The sequence below is a fragment of the Squalius cephalus genome (assembly GCF_949319135.1).
Source record: "Squalius cephalus genome assembly, chromosome: 1".
Classification (NCBI taxonomy): Eukaryota; Metazoa; Chordata; class Actinopteri; order Cypriniformes; family Leuciscidae; genus Squalius; species Squalius cephalus.
In genome coordinates this window covers 22,074,873-22,099,709 of record NC_137122.1, presented here as the reverse complement: position 1 = coordinate 22,099,709, position 24,837 = coordinate 22,074,873, and the positions used below count along the sequence as shown (strand labels likewise).

At 36.1% G+C, this 24,837-nt stretch overlaps 1 protein-coding gene across 1 annotated transcript in view; it reads left to right on the top strand.

Annotated features, from left to right (window-relative positions):
- The window catches only part of LOC307164226 (uncharacterized protein), a 34,562-nt gene extending 10,172 nt beyond the window's left edge, over positions 1-24,390 (top strand). Inside the window, exons 4-25 of the mRNA XM_079880763.1 lie at positions 99-236; positions 3,641-3,789; positions 4,837-4,940; positions 5,085-5,277; positions 7,880-8,011; positions 8,114-8,257; positions 8,481-8,619; positions 11,491-11,644; positions 17,045-17,181; positions 17,336-17,447; positions 18,094-18,157; positions 18,239-18,445; positions 18,752-18,897; positions 20,540-20,658; positions 20,809-20,933; positions 21,096-21,190; positions 21,640-21,776; positions 22,351-22,475; positions 22,690-22,835; positions 22,932-23,034; positions 23,637-23,779; positions 23,970-24,390. Of these exons, the coding sequence (XP_079736889.1) occupies positions 99-236; positions 3,641-3,789; positions 4,837-4,940; positions 5,085-5,277; positions 7,880-8,011; positions 8,114-8,257; positions 8,481-8,619; positions 11,491-11,644; positions 17,045-17,181; positions 17,336-17,447; positions 18,094-18,157; positions 18,239-18,445; positions 18,752-18,897; positions 20,540-20,658; positions 20,809-20,933; positions 21,096-21,190; positions 21,640-21,776; positions 22,351-22,475; positions 22,690-22,835; positions 22,932-23,034; positions 23,637-23,779; positions 23,970-24,093 (2,936 nt within the window). The 3' untranslated portion in view covers positions 24,094-24,390. The remainder of the gene's footprint in view (positions 1-98; positions 237-3,640; positions 3,790-4,836; positions 4,941-5,084; positions 5,278-7,879; positions 8,012-8,113; positions 8,258-8,480; positions 8,620-11,490; positions 11,645-17,044; positions 17,182-17,335; positions 17,448-18,093; positions 18,158-18,238; positions 18,446-18,751; positions 18,898-20,539; positions 20,659-20,808; positions 20,934-21,095; positions 21,191-21,639; positions 21,777-22,350; positions 22,476-22,689; positions 22,836-22,931; positions 23,035-23,636; positions 23,780-23,969) is intronic.
- Positions 24,391-24,837: the final 447 nt, after the last annotated feature.

Genomic DNA, 24,837 nt, shown 5'->3' with positions numbered 1-24,837 from the left:
TGTTTTGGTAAATCCCTTAAACGTGAAAGACAATGACCTTTTGTGTGATATTCTAAGAGTTAACTCATAATTTTGAGTTTGTTTGTTGTTTTGCACAGACATGGACCCATTACAGAACACAGTGGATGATCTTATCCTGAGGATCAGCATTCACGAGAACATCGGTGACAACATGACTGTGTGCTTGTTCACTGTTGATGGGATGCCTTTGACAGATGACCCATTCTTCAACACATGTGAGTGTTTATTGATATTCTCTTATAGTTAATAATGTGCTACTGTAACACAGTATATGTCGTATGCAGCACTGAAATAAGAAATCTTTTTTTTATACTTTACCAATTATACAGTCTTTTTCCTTGTACTTGATTTATTTTAATACTTAATATTTGTAATGATCTCATGGGCTAAAAGCAAATCAGTCTTAGTCTAAATGAACATGTTTAGAATTAGGGATGTACATTTTTAGGAATGGTGATAATCGATTTCTATTAAAATCAACTAATTAAATAATCGTTAATGTTAATACCATAAAACGCATGTGTAAACATAGTAGCCACATAGTAGCTGAATAGTTTTTTTTTTTAGAAATGCAATCTTCTCAGCCTTTTGTTTAAAATTTTGCTTTTTTTTATAAAACTTGCGCACATTCAAGTGTTGATAAATGATGAATGAAGCTTGAATATAATAATTATTATTTTTTTAAATGGAAAGAGTTAAAATATAAAGGTATATTTCAAGTACAAAACACTAATACCTAAATAGGAACATATAGTATACTAAAAGTGCAAAAGTAATAAGTATAATGTTATGTTCACTTAAATAACTTCAGGTATACTTTCAGTAAACTGCTAGTTTAGTAGTTTTATACTGCGAGTATACTTCAAAGAACAAAAAAATGTGCTACATGTGTTTTACTAGTAAACTATCACTATACCTACCTATAACTTCACTTGTAGTACAGCGAGTACACAACTAGTTTTTTGTACTGCAAAAGTTAACTACTGTTACACTAAAAAGTGTACTTTTTGGACACTCACATTTAGTCCCAAGTAGTTTTGAGAGAGTACACTAACAAGTATACTTCTAGTACATTCATATTAGTATACTTAGTAAATAAAGTAGTGTTAGGAAATTTTACAGTTAAGGAACCAGGACCAGATATGAACCCGGAGTCAGAATTATTGTAAATTGAAGAAAAGGTTTAAGAAAGAAAAAAGAAAAGAAAGAAAAGCATATCTTCATTGATATGACGCCTGAACCCTGAGTTCACAGAACTGCAATAGATGTCGAGAACAACTAATTATTTCATCTTTCTAGGGTGCCAGTTGTTCATTTTACAAATACTGACCTCAGGGTTCGTACGGGTGCTTGAAATCCTTGAAAGTGCTTGAATTTTGATGTTGTGTTTTCAAGGTTTGAAAAGTGCTTGAATTTTGGATAAAATGCTTGAAAATGCTTAAATTTGTAACTATTTCTTTCACAAGAAATATCTTTCTGACGAAATAGTTCTTTATTAAATGGAGAAAAAAATGTAGCCCTTCAGAATCAGATACAGATTGATTTACATTACGCTGGCCAGAGCAAAAGTAGGCGGAGTTTTCATTTTGATTTCCGCGGGGTTGTTTGGGATGCACCGTTTTTATTGGCCACGCAGCGGCAACAGTTGAACTATTTTAAACTTTGACCGCGGCGTGCGCGCGAGCTCGCTGAGCTCCGCTTTGGTCCGAGTCGCGCGGCGCAAGCCATTGAAATATATCGGTTTCATTTCATAGCGCAGCGCGGTCCGCGTCCTATCTGAAAGGGCCATTAGTGACTGAGAGTACTTGGTGTGATAATCTAATGTAAGTATTGCATGTCCGTTATGTCACGTTCATTTGTGGAATATGCAGTGAACATTGCCAAAATTACAGAACCGTAACGTGCAAATGAACCTGCAAACGTTAGCCCAGTGCATAACAACAGTCGTTGATTGCTGAACTGAAATCATTCAGTGTCATAAGAAGTAGCCTATATTGTTACTGTAAGGTTTAGGATGGCCCTATGCAATATTTACACTGCTCTATTCCAGTAAATGTATTAGCTAACGTTATGTCTTGGCCCAAGACATCTTGGCAATGAAATACATTTATCAGGCAGGAGCCTGTGCACTCAGATATTGTTCAAACCTTGTCTATATCAAGAATGTGTCCCAAAACGGGAAGGCCTGTCAAATATTTCTGTTCAAATCCTAAGTCTTCATATTTGAAATTAATTCAGTTTTACAGCCTATAAATCACATTTACTGGTAAGCAATATTTGGACATTAATATAATGAAAAGTATATTATTCATATGCAGGCTATATACTTAGTGATACATTTTGAAGAATAAAAATTGTGATTGGCTTAAATATTAGGGCTGCACAATATATCGAAATATTGCAAATGTATATATTACAATATGCATAATTGCATATCGCAGCGGCTTGCAATAACTGGGGTCATGAACAAAAGACAAAGAAAATCACTCACTGCTCTCGGCTGAATAACTTTTGTAGCTTTAATAAGAATGAGTATATTTAATTCATGCAGTGAAAACTAAGCAGTGTTTATTTTTACATTTGATTAATCAGTTTCTGTTGTTAAATAAACCTAATGTAGGATAACCTGAACCCCTAAACCCCAGTGATGTTAAAATAACACTTCTTATGCTACAGAACACTGATGTTCACTGTCTTGAAGTTGTAGGGATATTTTCTTATCACAAAAAGAATGTGAAACTCGTATGTGTAGGTTATATCATTTTAAAGATATTTTAAAGATAATTTAAATTAATTTGACACACTTTAAGCATTATCATATCGCATATTGAATACCGCATTATTTAATGAGTTATCGCATATCTCATTTTTCTTCAATATCGTGCAGCCCTCTGCAATTATGAAACATTTGGCTGTTTATCTCTTTTGATGTGATAAAAACACTAAATAATAATTTTAACTATGTATTGTTATGTAATTTACGGTAGTGTAAGGTGCTGGAAAAAGCTTTAAAATGGACCTGGAAAGTGCTTGAAAAGTGCTTGAATTTAACCTTGGAAAAAGTGTACGAACCCTGTGACCTGTAAAAACAGAATATTATGGCACACACACACACACAGAGAGATACACAGTATCCAGCCTTGTCAAGGTCGCATTTGGTCAAGCTCTGCTCTAAACAATACAAATTTTCCCAAAACACACTATCTGTATGTTTTGGGAAAGTTTCTTGTTTAGAGCAGAGCTCGACCAAACGCATGTTCTATCTCTCTATGAGAGGCACAGACAATATTCATTATTATCCATTAGTGATTGAAATAAATGCTTTAACATACGCTTGAAGATGTTCAAATCATTTAATATGTAGAAGAAAAAATATTGATTATTGATCAATAACTTATAAATTACTCACAAAAATATGTACATCTATACAATGAAGTGGCAGTGGATTCCGGATTATACTTTAAAGGGCCCCTATTATGGTTTTTTGAAAATGATTTAATAAAATCATGTTCAGTGATTAATTGTTGATCTCTCTCTTTCTAGTGTGTTCAGACAGCTTTGATTTTCTCCATTTAATGTAACTGAAATTGTCTTTTGCCTTTTGTGTTTATTCTCACAGGGTCCCTGAAAGACAGGCACATTGAAAATGGGAGTGAACTGTACGCCATATTTACACCAAAAGAAAACTTACGAGGAACTGCCAGCTCCCAGCAAAACAACATTAAAAATGAAGGCCCAAACAGTGTCTTCTGTCATGTGATGCTGAAAGTAACAAGACATTTTTTTTTTTTATCAATTTAAATGCAGCTTTTCCCCTCCCCAATACATTTTATATTTCACTTATTGAAAGTTTCACTATTTTAACTATCACCCCTTCTTTGGGTTTGAAGGGTCTGCCCATGTGCCAGTGGTTAAATGTCATTCTACCTTGTGCACAGTTCGTTGTAATTAATTTTCACATCTTTCTTTTAGATGCATTATACTATTTATACTATTGCACTATTTCATACATGACTCTTTCTTCTACGAGACTGTAGGGCATGGATGGGCAACTATTACGCAGAGTATAGCTTCATCAAATACACCTGAAAAATCAAACATTGTGATTACACTGGCTGGGTTTATCTGGAACGGCAATGCTAAGAGAATACACATTTTTCGGTGGATTGTACCTAATTGGGGTGTTTATCAATAAACGGGGTATAGTGCGAAAACACTTAAATGATATAGCATCAGTAAACCATCATAGAAGGTTTATTAACACACATTTGAGTGATTCTGATAATGTAAAGTTACAGAGGTCTAATTGGCTCTAATCAATATAAAATATTATTCAACCCTCAAAAGTCAAATTTTGTAGAGAATTCTTTACTCTTTATAACCTCAATTGAAAATTGCCGCTGGTCACATGGTCTATGGTCCCATACATTTAAAACATACAAACAATGCTGCCAATGAGAGCTCTTTTGTCTTGGCCATATTTTCTACTCAACTTCAGCACATGCAGGGGCTAAATGTATGCATGTGTAGCAAATTAAGTGTCGTTAGAATTACCAAAGGCTTAATTGTGTTTAAAAGTGACTTGAAAACAGTAATGTTGAATAGGGGTTGAATGATTATCACAGATTTATTATGAAAAAATCCTATAACTCAAATGTATTTTTATTTATTTATCTCGGATCTTTAGAAAAGCTTACATTTGTAAATTGATAGTCTCTGTGAGGTTGAATAATTTTGATTGCAAGTGTATATGCATGTAGGTATGGACAACTACTGTACACACATGCAACTATTGTTTTGTTTTTTTACAAACAGGGCAGGTATGAAATCCATGTGAACTTGGATTGTGACACATTGACTGAATTGAGAGGACGGCTTTCACTTGAGAGTGGAATACCTTCACATGTGCTTTACCTCAAGTAATTCATATCCTTCATTTTAATACAGAATATCAGATAGATCAAAACACACTATAAAATATTGTAAATAGTATATCTGTGGTATTTGTCCCAGTGGTTAAATCTTACTAAATTTAATCAATACTTTGTTTCTCTCTTTTACAGAGACAATGCATGTAAATTCAATGATACACTACGTAAACTTGAAATCAGTGAAGACGCAGTGCTGCAATTCTCTTTGTCCTCATTTCATAATGAAATACCGGATATGAATAAATTCTGCCAAAGTGATATCACCCCATCAGTGAAACAAACAGAGAAGGGCCTCAGTGCCTTTTTCTCAGCCTTGAACGCCGTTGTAAGTTTCCTTTTCTGATTACTCTTTACTTTTTTCAGCATTAAAACAACTAGCCTACCTCACATCACACTCATAATAATTCTTTACACACCAGTTCTCATGTTATAGTGTCTTTGGCAAGACGGTTTGTCAAATACTTTCTAGAATCTAGAAATAGTGTATTATATAGATGATGGGGAGTGATTCAGATAATTAAGGAAACATGTCAGTTTGACAACTTGTGTTTCTGTATTTGGTTGCATTGTGAGTATTTGCAGCGCATTTCTATATGTGGTTGCTTTGAGTATTTGTGGGACTTTTCTATATTTATTGCCTTGTGAATATTTGCAGCGCATTTAAGTATTTAGTTGCGTTATGAGTATTTTCGTTTTTTTTCTGTATGTGGGTGTTGTGAATATTTGCATCACATTTCTGTACTCTTGTATTGAGAGTATTTGTAGTGTGTTTTTGTATTTGGCTGTTTTGAGTATTTTCAGCATGTGTTGTCAAACTGATGAATATGTTTCAGGGCTCCAAACTGCGACTAAAATGGTCGCATTTGCGACCAAAAATATTTATTTGCGAGTGAAATTTCTGCCAAGGTCGCCATTGGCGACAATACAAATTTACTCCCTTTGATTGTAAAATTTGCATCCTACGTGCATGTTTTATAACCAGTAGCCTATCGTAGGGGTGTGCGATATGACGATTTTTGATCATGGACGATTAAAATGTCTCCACGATCTGCTTTTGAAGAAATATCGTAGAATCGTGCATTCTAGTTGCTGTTCTGGCGCCTCTGACTCCCAACATACTGAACAACGCGACGTATATTCACATGAAATGTTAACGCAGCGGAACGGGACACTGCAGTTCACAAAAGTTCATAATTTGCATGTGCTTTAATGCCTTGTCGGTTAAACATTTAATTCGCGTGCTGATGCGCTGTTCTAACGTGTGCGTTTCTCAGCGTGTACATGTGAAGTTCACATGCACTAAAAGCCTGTCTACCAGCGCCTGAATACTGGACTAAGTTATCTTTTGAGTCTTATTGTGCTAATACTGTTAAATACACACAAGGTTTACATAAACAAAGTCGGTTATGTCTAAAGTGAAAGCAAACTTGAGAAAATTTAGAGAAAATCTTCTTGTCAAATGCGTGTACATTAGACGTGTCGCGCTCAGCTCTTAAAGAGACAGTAGCAATAGTAAACACGCTGCCGCTTGTCCTTAAAGGGATAGTTCACCCAAAAGTAAAAATTATCTCATTATTTATGCACTCTAATGTTGTTCCAAAACTGTATTAATTTCCTTCTAATATTTTCTAATATTAATAATTTGAAGAATGTGGGTAACCAAACAGTAGCTGGTCCCCATTGACTTCCAAAGGAGAAAAATATACTATGGAAGTCACTGGGGACATCAACTGTTTGGTTACCCACATTCGTCCAAATAACTTTTATTTTCAACAGAAGAAAAAAAAATTATTCAAGTTTAAAACAACTTGAGAGAGTAAATTATGACAATTTGAATTTTTAGAACTATCCTTTTAATGTTAATGAAACAACAAAATGCAAAGAGAAAATTACTCACTGCTCTTGACTGATAACTTTAATAGTAGCTTTGATAAGTATCAATTTATAATTTATACAGTGAAGTCTATGTTTTGTTTTATTTTCATATTTGTTAATTTAATTACTTTCTTCAATGCTACTGTTAAATACACCTACTGTAGCTGAAAACAAAACAATCTTTATTTCATTTGTATATTAAGTTGTGTATGTGTAATGTTTATTATCTTTGATCTGAATATTTAATAACAAAGAAAATAATGACTACATTTTTTATCTTCGCCCCTTTCTGCCATTCTTTTTTATTTTATATTTTGTTACCTAAGGCTTTGTTTTTAAAATATGGACATTAGTTTGGCTGTAATGCTCAGTCACAAAATAGTAAAACCAACATAAAAAAGAATCGTGATAAAATCGTGAATTGTGATTTTCCTGAAAAAAATCGTGATATGATATTTTTGCCATATCGCCCACCCCTAGCCTATCGCTTCATTTGTTTTGTTAACGTCATGAAATGAGATGCTTTGCGTAAACGTTTCACTGAGTGAAAGCGCCAAAATATGAACTTATGAAATAGTTCATAAGTCGGAAGTGACATTCAGTTACCAAATAAGCTCCAGTTCCCAGAACATTCACAAGATGAAAATGCTGAAACTGTAAGAAGAGGAGAGACATGCACACAACAGGGTGACTAAAAGTAAGTGCATTGTTATGTGGCTCTTAAAAAAAATATTTGGCGCCTGATTTTTTCCCCTATAGGAGCCATTGGCTCCTTAATTGATTTTTTTGTTTGGAGCCCTGTGTTTTCTTAACTTGTTGTTTTTTTCTATTTGCGTGTGTTTTCTTCAGTTGCAGCGTGTTGAGCTCTCTCGGCCACCGTACTCCTGGCATGCATAGCAAAGCAAACTCGTATATACTAACCTGATACATGGACCAATAACCTACATTAAACCAAATTAGGCTAAAATAGCCACTTAATTATCATGAATAGGCAAAAATGTGTTTGTAAATCTAATACTATGCTTCCACTTAATCTAATTCTGAACATCTAGAGAATTGAAAATGGGGGAGATGAGTTCAAGGAAGTGATTGCATACATTCGGAAAATCAGTGGATGCAATGCCTTAGCCCAGAGCTTGTTTCAGATTGTGTGCCAAAACAAGACTGGTACACGGGGCCAGAAGGTAAATATATGCATAATATTTTTCATCAAATAAAATTTGACATAAATATGCTATATGTACAGTATATAATGCCTTAATTTATTATATTGCCTCTACTTACAGATTGCCATAGTTGAAGGACTTTACTATCTCTTCAGGGAGTTGTTACCCAGCCATACAAAAAGATCTGATGACAGGATAATTGAGGACATGGATGTTTTTGAGTATGCCCCAGTTTGCTGGGCCTACCTCATATCTCAAGCAGAGGTATAATTGCATTGTATAACGTACAGGTGTTTTCAAAGAAATGTTTTGACAAGTGTTAGTTAAGTGTTAAAGAAGCATTTCAAGTTAACAACAACATTGCCATTTTCAGTGTCTTGCATATATTCACCCAAGCAATCGTGTTTTATTCATACCAATATTTCAACAAAACAATGACAGTTAAAAGCATCAGATCATTCAGTGATTTCAGTATTTCTCCCTGCAGGATGTGAGCACAGAACATGAAAACTATGCTTCAATTTCCATGAAGGCACAGTCAACAAATCAGCGTTTTTCTGAGCCGGTGCGTGTAGCAGACGTGCCTGAAGTTTTTGAGAGAGAGTATGTGCTGGATGTCATTAGAGGTAAAAGTCTTCACTTTTCATTTGATTTGTTTATTTATGCTGTATGGCAGGTTAATATACACTGTTAAAAATAAAGGTTCCAAGTACAAAAGTTTTTTTTTTTTTTTTTTTTTTTTTTTTGCTGGATGCCATAGGAGAACCCTTGAGGTTCAGAGTAAAATCAACCTAGGGTCTTTTACACCATGACCACAATTGATCATCTTTTCGTCAATTGTGTGGCGTGAGAGCGTGTGAAAAGTCTCACGGTGAATGCGTGAGTTGGCAGCCCTGACATTATTAGTGGGGTAATTAACGAGATACAGATTTGGAGCCAATAGCGCCTGCACTAAGCCATTTGGCTGATATTTCTAAATAAACTCTAACTTTAATAATGTTCGACCAAGGGAAAAAGGCTTATTGGGGGGTGTTTGGCTCGAGGATTTTACTCTGAACCATCCCTTTAAGCACCCCAAAGAACATTTAGAGAACCATGTATTTAGTGTTATTTTAGAGATCCCAGAAATGGTTATTCACAGCAGTGCCACAAGGAACCACTTACTACCAACACTGTAAAAAAAAAAAAAAGAAAAGGCCAATGATTGTCAGCTATGGCTGCTTAACCAAAGCTATAAAATTCAAGTTCAAATATCCTAATTTAAATAAGTGCAAAAAAATATTTTACAGACATTTTCATTAAACTTTTTATACAAAAAAACACTGTTGTTTTACAAGTATTTCCTGAATTATCCCTAACAAACACATTCACTGTAAAATGCGAATCTCTTGAATAATGCGAATAACTTTCTCTAAAGTTCTTATAGAGAATTAATAGAGGTTTGCATGATGATTTGAAACTAAGTTTTATTGCAGAAATTACCACAGTGCTGTGATACTAAGCAGATTTTATGAAGTCGTTATGCAGAAAATCTTTTGGCAGGATCATGTAGATTCACTCAGAATCAGTGTATGAATCTCAACAATGGTGACAAAAAAAATAAATTCTGATAAACAGAAACTCTGAACGACAAAAAAATCTTTGTTGATTGCCACCATAGTTGAGATTCATATGATTCTTGATGTCTCTGTGCCTAATAAAAAACATTCTAAACATTTTCTGTATAATGAAAAAGGTCAAAATACTACTGTAATACTGTAAAAGGCTACTGTAAACCATGTTTTTTAACTCTTATTATACTCAGTGATGTCAGTGAATCAGGCTAATAGCCTAAATGATGACAATATCATCACCAGTAAGTGTACGACATCATCTGATCAGAGTTTCTCTTAGACTTTTTGCACTCTTTTCCAAAACAAACATGTATCAGATATCATTATAGCATGGGAAAAAAACTCAAGTTAAAAATTCAAGGGTCAAGAACCATAGACAGTATATAAACTGGACACAGCGACCTCATATGTTTCAACGGAGACAAGTGAAGTCAGTTAGAAGCACTCGCTTCCTGGGGGTCAAGCGTACTGCGCAGACTCAAACTGAGCTTGACGACGTAGATGTGACGTGAGCAACCCGTCTGTCTTCTAGTAGCTGTGCCAAGAGAAATCTGAATCATTCCCTTCCGAAACTTGCAGAGACGGAGAGTGTGAGTAGGAGCTGTCCATGATCTTGGAGCAGGAGCAACTTTTGCCAAGTATTCTGATTAATTATTCTGTCATTTTGCCTCCATGTCCCCGATTGCCGGCGAGCTTCTCCTCCTGTCCATACGGTAATTTCTCTACTGTGCGACAGAGAGTCACGTGGTTATGACGCAATCGTTAGCCTATTTTTACAAAAATTGCTTCTACGGGGCCATAACATAAGCTACAAGGTAATGGAGCCTTTATACATTTTCGTGTTTCTTTAGAAATAAATAATGGACAAATGGAGTCTTTAAACGCCTCAGATGTAAAGTTATTCGCTGTCAAAGTGACGCCAAAATGAATGGGAGTCAATGGAATGCTAACAGCAGGTGGGGGTCAGCTAGCCAAAATTATTAAAAGCCTTTTATTAAATCACAATTTACAGTCCACATATTTAATTCATGAAGAGTGCATTGATTAATTTACCAATAAGAAGTTAAGGTAAGAAAAAAAAAAGTAAATTCCTATAAACGGCATTAAAGGGTCAATTGAAAACCAGACAAGCAGGCTATTCTTGAAGTTATGTGATAGTTCAGCAAATAATGAAAATTGTCATAATTTACTCACTCTGAAGTTGGTCCAAACCTGTATGAGTTTCTTCTGCTGAACACAAAAAAAGATATTTTGAAGAATGTTGGTAACCAAACAGTTAATGGACTTTCATAGTATATCTTTTTTTTTCTTTCAAAAATATGGAAGTCAATGGTTCCCCACAACTGGGCCAGAGTTGAGAAACCCTGCTTTAACTTAAAGGACAATGCCTTGAGGAACCAATATTCTAATCTGAAGAACATGTAATGAAACACCAAGAACTTCTTTAACCTCCAAAGAGCCATTTAGCTCACTCAAGAACCCTATACAATGATAATTGATTCTTGACAAGGCTATTGGCAGAATCAAAGGTGCTGTAAAGAACCATTGAAAAACCTTCAATTTTAAGAGTGTATGTTAAAGGGATTGTTCACCCAGAAATTTAAATTACTCCATGATTTACTCACCCTCAAGTCATCCTAAGTGTATATGACTTTCTTCTTTCAGCCAAACACAATCAGAGTTATATTAAAAATATCCTGGCTGAGTGAATGGGGGACAAGATTTTGAAGGCCAAAAAAGTGTATCCATCATAAAAGTACTCCACACAGCTTCAGGGGGTTAATATAGGACACTTCAGAAGGAGGAAAATATTCCCCACTCTGTAAACTCTGTCTATCCTATGACAATACTGTATTATTATCTGTTTTATTTTTATCTTTTTAGAGGGAGGAATTATTCCAAACTGCACTGAACTGAACCTTAAAGAGACTTCAATCAAAAAAGCCACTGATGTTGAAAAGATTCTGCTCAGTCTCCCGCCGTTCATTGACTCCTTCCCCCTTTGGATTGACTGTGATGGTACTACACCTGATTCCAGGTATCACACACTTTCACTGCTGAATAATTTTTTTTACCATTTCTTTTTACAATTGCTGGGACACGTTTCTCAATACTGGGGTCACTTTTTCAAAACTCTTCACAAATTTCTTCTAACCAACTTTCTGCTCGGCACAGCAGTTCATTTCACAGTCAAAATACACTAAAACTACCAAAACACTTTATTCATGTCTAAAACAACTCATTCTTCCAGAATAGGCTTTTACCCAACAAACACACTATGCCATTCATAAAACAACAACCTAAAAACATGAACAACAGGTAGCATTATACAATGATTTCCGTTGTAAAAAAAATAAAAATAAAAAAAGTACAAAACGAGAATGACACACTCTACGACAGTGAGATCCCGCGGGGAGCCTGTGAGTTGCCCGCTAAGCACCTTTTATAAATAGCCATTTATAAGCTCTATAAACTTGCCAATAGCGATCCACTGTAATTCGCGGTCGTGGCCAGCATTTACCCGCTGTATCTCTATAGTTACCATAAACTTCGCAGCTTTAAAAAAACAATCATTATTCCTAAATAGCCAATCCGAGTCAGAGTAGGGCAGAATTGTTTTCAAAGTCTTTTACACCGCAAGTCTGACAACCGGACAACACTGCCGAACAAAGAACCGCACTTCGGAAAGCAAGCCTGAGGTAAGTTAGCTTACATTGTTAACTGTCCTGTCAGATACAGACAGCGACGTTGCCAATGTCATTACTTTTAATTTTGACATAGATCGCGAGCGGGCGCAGGCGCGGGCGCCGTGAGCGCTGAGCGAGCAGGAACGTATAAGTTTTCATCTGGCAGTTATAACTCAGTTACAGCAGCCAAACAAAATCTAAAGTTAGAAATGTAAGGGTCAAGAGCCCAGCTAAAGCAAACACTGAAAAATTACATTTAAATTTGAAACTTAAAATTTGAGATTTTCTCCTTCAGTGATTCTGCTTGTTATCATCAGGTGTCTCCAATAATGCTCAATAATCACTCAATTAATCACTTAATTATTTCATTAACTTCAACGCTGCTTCAGTGTTACTTCTAACACTGGTGAGTGTGTGTGGACTCATATAAACACTGAGCATTGTTAGTTTAACACTGGGGGTTTAAAATGACAAAAAAACTATTGACAATAGAGCAATTCCAATCGTGTCCTCACACCATCGGTGCTCAGGCCCTAACTAGAACTAACCGACTGCACATTGCAATTTATAGTCAATGAATACTTTTCATCACTAAATTTTAATCTGTGTGGCAATACTGATTTAATGCAGGCAAGTTGATTAGACTTATTGGTAGGGCTTGCATAGACTAGTCGAGTAGTTGATAGATCGACGGAAACAATCAACTACTCGAGCGTCCATTAACCATAAATTAATTAAAAAAGGCGAACGTCACCAACAGACACCCCACGTCAGATGTGTGGAAGTATTTCATCAAGGATGACAAAAATATTGTAATTGGCCAACTCTGCAAGACCCCATTCAAATATTGCGTGCCGCTGTCTCCTACAAGCGCTTGTGCTCCCATGGCGTCTGTCGTTGCTATGCAACCATGAACTGCGCCCTCCATGATGACGACGAAGAAGTATCAGCAAAGGATTAATTGATTTCTAGCCCTTGCATTAGCGTTACTACTAGATATATTTCTGGAGATGAGAAGGGAAAAACCCGCCCTGTACAGCTACGATCAGCTGTTCGGCCGAGCTTTTGATGATGTTACGGAAAGGCCGAAGCTGATTGTTTTTTGTCACATGACCTTGCGGTGCGCTTGAGGCATTCTGAAAAGTTTAGATGTTTTCATCTCGCCGCGACATCGGCACGCCTGGAAAAACTAGCGCACCTCGTTGCTTCCATTATGAGCGCGCTCGCCGCGCGCCTACATTTGAAATAACGAACTTCAGCGCGAAAAAGACGCAATATGTGAACGGCCCCTAGAAGCAGACGTCTGAAATGAAAGGCAAGAACGGCTATTTATTTGGCTTTAGACTGTTACATGAAAATTTAAAAATGAAATGTCATAATTATAATGTTTTGAGAGTTTACTTATGTAATTGTTGCATTAGGCTTTGAATTAATAAATGTTTAATGATAAGATCTTGCTATTTCATGTCTTTTCATTTACAGTAGCATGAACCACGAGTAGTCGAGTAACTCGAGTATTGTTTTGATAAGAAATCGACTAGCAGAAATCAGTAGTCGTGCAACCCCTACTTATTGGTAAACTGATCCAGCTTTGAGCCGTAATGGCAGTAAAAAAATAAAAAAAAAAGATCTGATGAAGGTCCTTCGCCTGGACCCGATGTCAACGCAGTGCCGAAGTGCCAACTAGTCTCTCCCTATGGAGGATCCCTTTACCACTCTACAGATAAAGCGTCGTCAGGAGAATTTGTTTCGCGTATCTACCCCGAAGTGACAAAATAAAAAAAAATTCTGTATCAAAATTCATAAGGAAAGACCAGTACTTTGTTTGTTTAGGCTTGGTTTGTAGGGAATTACAAACCTGCACACATATATTCAAACGCACATAACTATAGAACCCGTTCTTAATGCGCATGTGACCGCCATCAGCGTTTATCACAGGTCTCCCGTTTAAAGTCTGTGTTGAGAGAATGGTGTCGTCTTGGCAGCCCCTAATTTAATAACAAATGATCGTTGCGACGGAAGCGAATCAATCAAAACTAACTTTAGCTGGAAAATAACTTTATTAAAGAACCGCTATAAAGCCAAAACAATCTCTGTTACCTTAAATTATACGTTTATCTCTGTAAAGCTGCTTTGAAACAATCTACATTATAAAAGCGCTATATAAATGAAGATGACTTGACTTGACTTAAAAACGAATGTCATCTTAATGAATCCAGGCCCCAATCCACCCGAAACCATATGCATATGCACATGCACACCCAGATGCTACAACCACAGGTTTTCCCCACAAAAAGACATGCAGGTTAGTTGAACTTGAGACACTAACCTTGCTTTCACACAGTTTACTTCGGAGCGGGGCACGGTTCGCATGAATGTGAAAGCAACACGGACTCGGGTGCGCACTTGTTCAGGAAGTAAAGTAACATGCGCATGCGTTTCAGCTGATTACTGTGTATTTAGTTAAATAAAACGCATGTAAGGGATGATAGTGTTGATGCTTTACCTTGGATACGAGCAAGAGTGAGCCAGCAAGTGTATTCGCACACAGCCCCTGAAATCAGTGCAACAAATTAATGGAAATCCACTGTCTCCTCAAAAGAGTCAGTTTGCAAGCAGCAGAAGGCTACCTTATGCGACACACAGTAAACCCTTGTTGTTCCCTCAGCTGCACATAATAGCACCAAACTAATAAAATACACAATATATTGACCCGCGTTCTGTTTTATATCATGCACCGTGCACGTTTGCCATGACATAAGATGCATGCAAACGCACCAGGGTTCGATAGAATCAAGTTGAGTGTGAAACCATACCAACGCTGCGGGGGGCGCCGGGAACAATCGCGCTCTGGCTTGGACCGCAGTAAACAAGCCCAGTGTGAAAGCAGCCTAAATCCAAGCGGGAAGGAAGTCGACCGGAAGTTGAAGCCGGCCGCGTGCTGCCATCTTGTAGCAGAACTTCACTTGCGTTAGCATTCCCATTGACTCCCATTCATTTTGGCGTCACTTTGACAGCGAATAACTTTACATCTGATGCGTTTAAAGACTCCATTTGTCCATTATTTATTTCTAAAGAAACACAACAATGTATAATGGGCTCCATTACCTTCTATGTTACATTATGGCCCTGTAGGAACAGTTTTTATAAAAATAGGCTAACGATTGCGTCATAACCACTCGACTCTCTGTCGCACAGTAGAGAGATTACCGTACAGACAGGAGGAGAAGCTCGCCGGCAATCGCGGGGACGTCGAGGGGAAAGCCCTGTCGTTATATTTTAAAATAAATACTATACAAAATAATGAATCAGAATACTTACTCCTGCTCACTCACGCCAAAGAACTGTTTGCTCAAGCTCGCCGTCTCTGCAAGATTAACGTTGGCAGTTTGCACGCACAGCTACCAGAAGATTTACATCTGTCAGACAGGTTGCTCACGTCATCAAGCTTAGTTTGAGTCGGTCTGAGTCTGCGCGTCAGGGACGGAAGTGCTAAAAAATCGCTAAAAACGGGCTTCACTTGTCTCTATTGAGTTTCAATGAGATGGCTCTGTCCACTTCTTTTACTGTCTATGCCTAAATCAGGGGTGTCCATTCCTGGATGGTCAGAGTTTAGCTCCAACATGTCCCATAAAGTTTCTAGTGATCTTGAAGACCTTGATTACCAGGTTCAGGTGTGTTTAATTAGGCCTGGAGTTGAACTCTGCAGGATTGTGGCCCTCAAGGAGGAGGATTGGACACTTCTGCACTAAATTGGGATGCTGGAGCCTATAGAGCTGGTAAGTCCTTCCGCCCCTTCCGCTAACCCCACTGGACCTCTAGGTTGAAAAATCGTCAATGCAAGTGAATGGGAGAAAATAATTATTTTCTGGTCCCGTTTGAATTGTGCCATGAATGTGAACATATGTTGTCTGTGAATTTTTAATATAATTTTTCATGTGAAGAATGCTACAATTTAGTGGGTAGAAGTTTGATACGGTTAGACTTTGTGTGAGAGCACTTTGTGGACTACAACTCTCGACGCGTTTGAAACGTCAACACCACTCGCACATGGACACTAGCTCACGGATCCCGCTAAACATGACTGTGTCTTTGGTGCACTTCACCGCCTCCTTTCAGGGAGAGGACAAAATCGTTGAGGTTGGCGAAAACCACGGGTAAGTCAACTTTATGGGGTGACGTCACATAGGCGACATGTAGTCTTTCTCCTTATGTCTTTTCCACAACTGCTAGCCGAAGAATCATACCATATACTGTCAAACTCGTAACATGGAAACTTTTATATAAAAAATTCACAGACAACATATGTTCACATTCATGGCACAATTCAAACGGGACCAGAAAATAATTATTTTCTCCCATTCACTTGCATTGACGATTTTTCAACCTAGAGGTCCACTTGGGGTTTTACGGATGGGCGGGACTTACCAGCTCTATCCCACTGAGACCCTGGGACAGGCTTTCTCCAGCATCCCTTCAACCTTACCTAGGACAAGCAGTTTGGAAATTGATGGATGGTGTTTTCCTTTTAGACTTGAATGAATGTTCTTTTTGAACAATGAATGCAGTTTTTGCATATCTCCATTGAATTTATTGGTTCATTTTTGAACATACTCTAAATAAAACAAGACCACATTATCTATCATGTCAACATTATCTTACCTTTTTATTACTGAATTTGAGTTTCTTTTTCAGCAAAATAAATAATTATTATCCCTAATCCTAATCCTGATGACAATGTGCTCTTTTAGTTTTAACGTCAATCCAGAGGAAACATTTGCCGAAATGAACAAGGAAGTGGAATGGTATTCTTATTTGGTTGTTACTCCACCACTACAACTCAAGGAGTTTGGAGTAGACCCACCACGCTTGATCCTCCTCAGTCATGGTAACTGATGTCACACACTGTTTACTAATGTATAATGTACAACGTATATAACGTATATCATTAGAAGTGTTAGAAGAACTGATAATATTCCACTGGTAATGGTAACTACTAATATTACTCAGCAGGGGTATTAACTAATGTTTTATTGTTACAGAAAAATATGGCATGTACAGCTATAAAGATAAAGGGGCTCAACAAAACGTTGTTGTTTTCGACCCTCTTTCTGGAGAACACATCAGAGTGAACGTAGATGAACTGGCTAATAAGTAAGTATTATTCTTTATTCATCATTTTAGTCAATCGAGCGATAGGCTCACCCCAAAATTTGAGAATTTCTTTGTCCATACAATGGAAATCAATGGTCACAAAAATGGTTTCGTTACCATTTTTATATATACATCTTATTTTTTGTAAGTATAAAAAAGTCACACAATTTAAGAACAACGAGAGTAAATTATGACAGAATTAGCATTTTAAATATCATTTTAATAATTATAATAATGACCGGGCAAATTTTTATTGTAATCTTGTTGGGGCATATTTGTTAACAGGTAATTTTGTATTAATAAAATAATTCTAAATACAGCAGCTTCCAATCAGAATCAAGTATTCCAAAGAGCTGTGTAACAAACACTTATAACAAATACTTATAATGATTAAGACATGGATTATTATTATATTGTAATGTTATTAATACATTGTAATGTTATTAATACATTCAATCATTTTAACAAGGTAAAACAAAAATCTGTAAACCTTTGATATTATTATATGGTTTGGAACAATAGTATTGAACAATGCATAATCTACCAATTGTAATCCACTGTAGAAGTACTGTGCTGATGTGCATAAATGTTAATATTGTTATATAAGCTTTACAAATATCCATGTGACTGGTTTATGTCTCCCTAGACTGAGAGATGTCAGAGACGATCTAACCTTCAAAGTCACTAAGACTCCTAAAGAAGCTGTTGTGGTATGTTCACTATTGTACATAAATATGTCAAAAATAAGTCGTGAAATAATGTAATCTGTGTGGCATTTCATTGTTTTAAAGGTACTTCTTGATTCAAGTTCCTCCATGGGTGAGGAGTGTTTTGACAAAGACTGCAAAATGACGAGAATTGAAGCCGTCAAAGAAATATTTGATTGCTTTGCCAACCGATGCATGGCTTATAATTTTGAGCAAGTTATCTGCCTTGTGAAGTTTGACTCTATAGTGAAAACTCTTCATACATTCACAGAAACAGTGGAAACCTTCAAGGTAAAGTGGTTTTAGATTTTAGTTTAATTATTTATTAATATTATTATCATATATTTTGAAAGGGTCAACATAAGGGTCCCATATGTAATAACAACTGAAGCATTTTGTAAAAAAATCAAACAAATTATAGCATTACAATAACCAGGAAAATATTGATTTTTTTTTTATTTTTTTTTATTGATTTTTTATTCATTTTAAAAATAAATGTACTTATGAAAGTGTAACTGTTTAGACAGCTGACTAGGTTTGAAAAGATTTTTAAAAAAGAAGTTAATTATATTTAATACATAATTTCCTTGTTTTTAGGAGCATGTTCATGGACTTCAGCCATCTGGAGCCACTTTATTGTATGATGCCTTAAATCGTGGATGCAAAGAACTGAACCAAATCAGACAGAGATTTCCAGATTGCCGCTGTCGCATTTTATGCCTGACAGATGGAAACGATTGCGGGTGCGTTTTCAGGAACTCTTAGATAATCAGTTTTATGTTACAAAAGATGTATACTTAATCATCTGGTAACACTTTAGATACTGTTCCATCATTAATGAATAACACAGGAACAAATGAGTAACACACTATTAACACTTTAGTAACTACTATTAACTAACAAGAAAGAAGATAAATTAGAAAGTAATCCCACTCAGATGAATGTGGTACTTCATATACAGGTTCGTAATTAATGTGAATAATGTATAATTAATTCTAAAGCGAGGGCCGTGGTCACCCACCAGTAATGACTCAAATATTACCAAATTCTTGGATCAGTGTTCTTAACGTGAAACGCATAACTCTCTAAACGGTAAAAAGTGAACATGTGCGGTTGTTGCTTTTAAGAGGTATTTCTACTTTCTACCTATAGATTCAAATTTAGTTTTTGTGACCTATTTTTAATAAACTGTTGCTGCAAGTAAATCCTCGCTTCTCCTAACCTCGTCCTTGCAATCATCGTACCAGAACGACTCGCCAAAAGATGGATCCAGCAGCAAAACCAGACCACAAGTTGAACTCATTCAGGCATTATCTGGGACGCATGGAGCAAACTCTGTTAGTTTTTCAAGATGGCCATTGTATTGAAAATCCTTTTTTATAGCCACCTCGTGCCTGATAACAATTCTTTACTAAAGGACTGTTTCTGGAGCGGTCTAGATCAGGACATTAGCCTAAATTTGCCATGGGAAGACCCTAGCTGGACCCTGGCACAGTTTATTGACTTTGTCCTGCAGTTTTGTGGATCCCCCTTCACTGTAGGTGGAAGAGGATTTAATCATGACCGGCCAAGCCAGAGTCTCCAAACACCATGGATGTCATGCCAGAGTTTCCGGCCCTCACAAACTGCATGTCTGAAGCAACTAAGGCGTTTTTTTGGCATGTGAAATTGGCCTCCAGTTTAGCGGACACACCCCTGATAATCAGCAGAGGCAGCCTGCATCCCAAGACCCACGCTCCCAAATCTGCCTGCCTCAGAGCTTCTTAGTCATGTGGCCAGAGGTAATGTCTCTTTTGTCTATCCTCGCTGTGATGGCAATATCCATTATGTATTTTTGGGCCACACGTCCGGTGTCGGCTCCAGCCCTGCCAGAGCTTCAGTGTGGAGGTCCCCAGTCTCGCCTGCTCCTCACTGGCTCCTTGATCTAGCTCAATCTTCATTCCTTCCACCACACGGGCCTGGCCCTCCATCCCGCCTCCGCTCCACCTCCCTCCTTCACTTTAAAATTGATAAAAATGATATATTATGCATTATTCACATTAATTATTAACTTATATAGTAGTCCTCTGGAAGGTATGAATTTGATAGTGAACTATCTTGTTGCTAGTTAGTGTAAATAGTGTGTCACTTATTAGTTCATGTGTAGTTATTAATTAATGATGTATTCTTGAGTGTCACCAATCATCTTACTATAGCCATATGGAAAATCTCATGAGGGAAGGTTTCAATCGAAACGCATTGCAGTTCCTGTGTGTGCTACTTATTCAGTGAAATGTTGCTTAATATTGCATACAGAATAATTATATAAGATGCAGTTTGAAGAGCATTCTCATGTATTTATCGAGTATAATATTTGAAGTTACATAATATTCTTACAAAATACAGATCGATGTGTATGCCGGTTGCGACTGCAAAAAGGTTGATGGATTCAAAAATCGTTGTTGATGCTGTGCTGATCGGTGCAGTAGATAACACTGAGTTACATGGCATCAGCAATGTTACAGGTAACTTATAAAACAAAACTTATATATATATGTATATATATATATATGTATATATAATATATATAGATCACTAGGCTTTTATATACTTTTATAAACTGCTTAATATTATTTTCATTGTCTAATTATTACTGCTAAATGTTTTGTTTTGAGGTGGCTGCTGTTTTAAGCCTGAAACGAGTAAAGCAGCCTTGCAACTCTTTGAGATGGAAACTGTCTTGTCAATGGAGCTGAGGAAGGAAAAGAAATGCTTTGATGCATCATCAATTAACAAAGTGGTATATTTATATATCAGTCATATAGATTATATTTTAGTCATATAGATGTTCATGTAGTTTGCTAAAATGTGTGAAAAGAATGACAATAGACTGAAAACATGATGCAAAAAAAGTACAGTTTTAAGCTTTGTCCATGATTGTTTTTATTGATGTATTTGACAGGATGACCTCAACATTTTCGGGACCTGTGGTTATGATGTCCAACCAGAGGTTAAATTACCTCCACAGATACACAACAAAGTGACACTGACAAAGAAGTAAGAGCTAACATTGAATTAAAATTTGCTTGAGCTTAAAGCATGTATAGAATTTCACAGTAATTTTAGTATGTTTTGGAGAATTTAGCGTTAATGTACAAGGACATTGTTTTATCAGTTATAAACTAAAAATTTGTTTAAAAAAAAATCCATTTGAACTTATTTCTAAAGAAAATGTCCATTCAACATTGAAGACACTAAACATACATTACTTGCATAAAAGCGTTTGATGTTTTGTCTGAATGTTTTCTTTTAATTAAAAATGTAAGGCTGTTCAGATCCTAAACAGTAAACTTAATTGCCTACTGTAATTTAGTGATTGGATTTCTTAACACTGGGTCAGATAAACTTAATGGGATTGCAATGTTCATCATGAGGTAAAAATAATATTGTTTAAATAATATTGAAAATTTAAGTGTCTCTCACCATCTATGCAAAACTTACTGCAGTGCTTTGAAAAAGAGGATCGTGGAGTCCAAGACGGGCTTCTTTTTGGAGAAGGACAAGAGGATCTTGGAAGAGCTCAAGAATCTCCACTGTGACCCTCATCCGTTCTGCACAGTGCTGCCCTCCGAGGCAGATTTGGGTAAGAAATTGATGGTTAATATTAATAATGAATTCACTTATAATAATGGCTTCCATGAATTAAATAACTGACTAATAATTATAAAAATAAGTCATTTGTATTTGTGAATTCACATAGTTCATCATGTATTCTGATATATCAGCTTGACTGACTAACTAGAATCAGATTATTCTTACTCGCTGTAATAATCGGTTTACTGCAGGTTATCTGTTACACATTGCACTACACTACTGAGAAAACGGATAAATAAAATAATAATGGCACACTGGTCTCAAAACTAATAAAGATATGACTTCACTAACACATACTAAACCAGTGACTATTTTTTCCTTACTGTATCAATATATATAGACTTTTTCTAGAGGGACTAATAAAAAAATATGTGTGCATGCACTCAAACGCTGTGTAAAGATAACCAATATCATTAATAAACATGGTTTGTTATTAACAAAGCAATTTAGTTTCAGTGTGTCAAACAAAAAGACAATATCCATACAGGCAACCAAATACTTGTATTCATGTACCTGCAATATGAGCTAGTGTGCTGTTAAATAATACAGGTTTTGTTCTTCAGCCTTCTGGAAGATCCTCATGAAAGGTCCGTCTGATACCCCGTATGAAGAGGGAGTCTTTGAGCTGTATTGTGAGTTTGGTCCTGAATACCCTGTGAAACCACCTCTTATGAGGTTCGTCACCCCTGTATCCTTTTTCCCACTGCTGTCCTCACATGTGGTTCATCCATACTAGATCTGGTGAACTAATAGATTGATTTTGAGTCTTCTTTCAGCAGTTATAGATAGATGACATAGACATCCACCCAGTTTAATCTCCTCAAAATGAGAATTATCAATCATGCATAACCATAAATGAACATAAATTAGTGGCATTTTCCCTTAACTTCTTTTGTACAAAGGTTTACCATTGCAATGTGAACAATGTGGGAAGAATCTGTCACAACATATTTGATCGAAATTACTCGGCCCACATTACAATGAGAGAGATCCTGGATGCGATATTTGGGCTCTTGATCGCTCCTGAACCAGATGATCCTCTTGACAGGTAAACAGAACATATAGCCTATAACAGGATTAAAGTTGTAGCTCTTTAGATTTTTCATACAGTAGTCATTATGTAAACATTATGCTATTTGTTAAGCATTTTGGCAGAAGAATTCCAGTCCAACAAACACAAATATGTGGAAGAAGCCAAGAAAAGTACAAAGATGTATGCCAATTCCTCCTTGGATGACTTGGAAAAGGTAATTTCAAAACCGCAATTCCATGGAAGTTTACAAACGCCTCCTTCCTGCACTGTATAAAAGTATTGTTGGTTTAATGTAAAAAGTTAAGTTAACCTGGTTGCCTTAAAATTGTGAGGTCATTAAAATAAAAAAAATTGAGTTAATACAACAAAGGAGATTGATTTAATAAATAGAAACTCAAAATATTGTGTTATGTGAACCAAATTAATTATCTAAGTTGATTTGACAAAAGATAAAATGTTGTGATAACAAAGCATGAAAATATTTTTTACAGTGTACTACACTACCTTTAATTTTTAAGTACAATCAACTTGGATGTTTAAGTCATTTTAAATTAAATTAAACTGATTTTAAAAAAAGTTGAATCTTGTATAACAAAGTAGAAAATTACTTAACTTTGAAGCAATGTAAAAACACATTGTCATAACGTATTGCTCATATGCTTTACAGTGCAGTAACTACTAACTCATAATTAATTTAAAAACAGCAAACAGTGCATATACAGACACACATGTGCTTGATTTTTACAGTACTATCAATTTATTTTTTTTACATAAAGAGTAAGTATATTCTTAATATTTTTTTTCTTTCTTTTCTAGAAATATGTAGGTCCAGAGTTGCAGAAAAATGTCACTCCTCCTACTTTGACTTGTCCTCTGTCACACAAGTTGTTTGTTGATCCAGTGAAAACTACAGATGGAATGGTGTATGAGCGCAGTGCTATTGAGGATCATCTGAAGCAGTAAGCTTAGATTATTCTGGAATATTTTTTTCTTCCAGGATTTAAATTGATGAATTTACTAGATATAACTGATATTTTCAGTTGGACAGATATATATTAGAAACATATTATATCAAAGTACTACCTCTTTGGATTATTGTGTGGGGGGAAAATGGATGGTTTTATTTGACATTTTGCATTATTATTTCAGGCATGGAAGTACTGATCCACTGACGGAAGATGTACTACAGATAGCACACTTAAAGCCAGACCTGAATACAAAGAAGGCTGTGAAGGAATATCGCATGGCACAGATTAAGGAAACGCCCGTTTAGGATTTTTCATTCATATGTACCATTATGATAATCTTGCAAATTATGAGAGCAGTTTGATTTGTTGTTATCCCTGCTTTGGACCCTTTGTTCTCAAGTTTTCTAAATAGGGGGCTTACTTTATCTTAATATGTAAGATTTTACACTTTTTATTTCAGCAATATGTTATAACATGTCTGTAATTCAACATGTTGATTTTGGTTTGATGTTGGTTTGTGTGCTTTAATCTGTTCATGACTCGCTGTCAGTTGTCTGTGAATTACAAATCAATAAAAGTAATATTAAAATTCTGTGGCAATTTTATATTAACAGAATTAGGTTTTTCTATGTCAGTATTAGAATGTAGTCAATGCAATCTCCCCTAAATTACACGCCCACAAAGAATAACTACAAACGCTAATGTGTGGCATGAAGCTTATAGGGTCTCACCACTATCATTACACTCTAAAAATGCTGGGTTGTTTCAACCCAAATTTGGGTGAAATATGGACAAACTCAACAGTTGGGTTAAAAAAAATTAACCCATTTGCTAGATTTGTCCATATTTGACCCAAATTTGGGTTAAAACAACCCAGTATACACTCACCTAAAGGATTATTAGGAACACCATACTAATACTGTGTTTGACCCCCTTTCGCCTTCAGAACTGCCTTAATTCTACGTGGCATTGATTCAACAAGGTGCTGAAAGCATTCTTTAGAAATGTTGGCCCATATTTATAGGATAGCATCTTGCAGTTGATGGAGA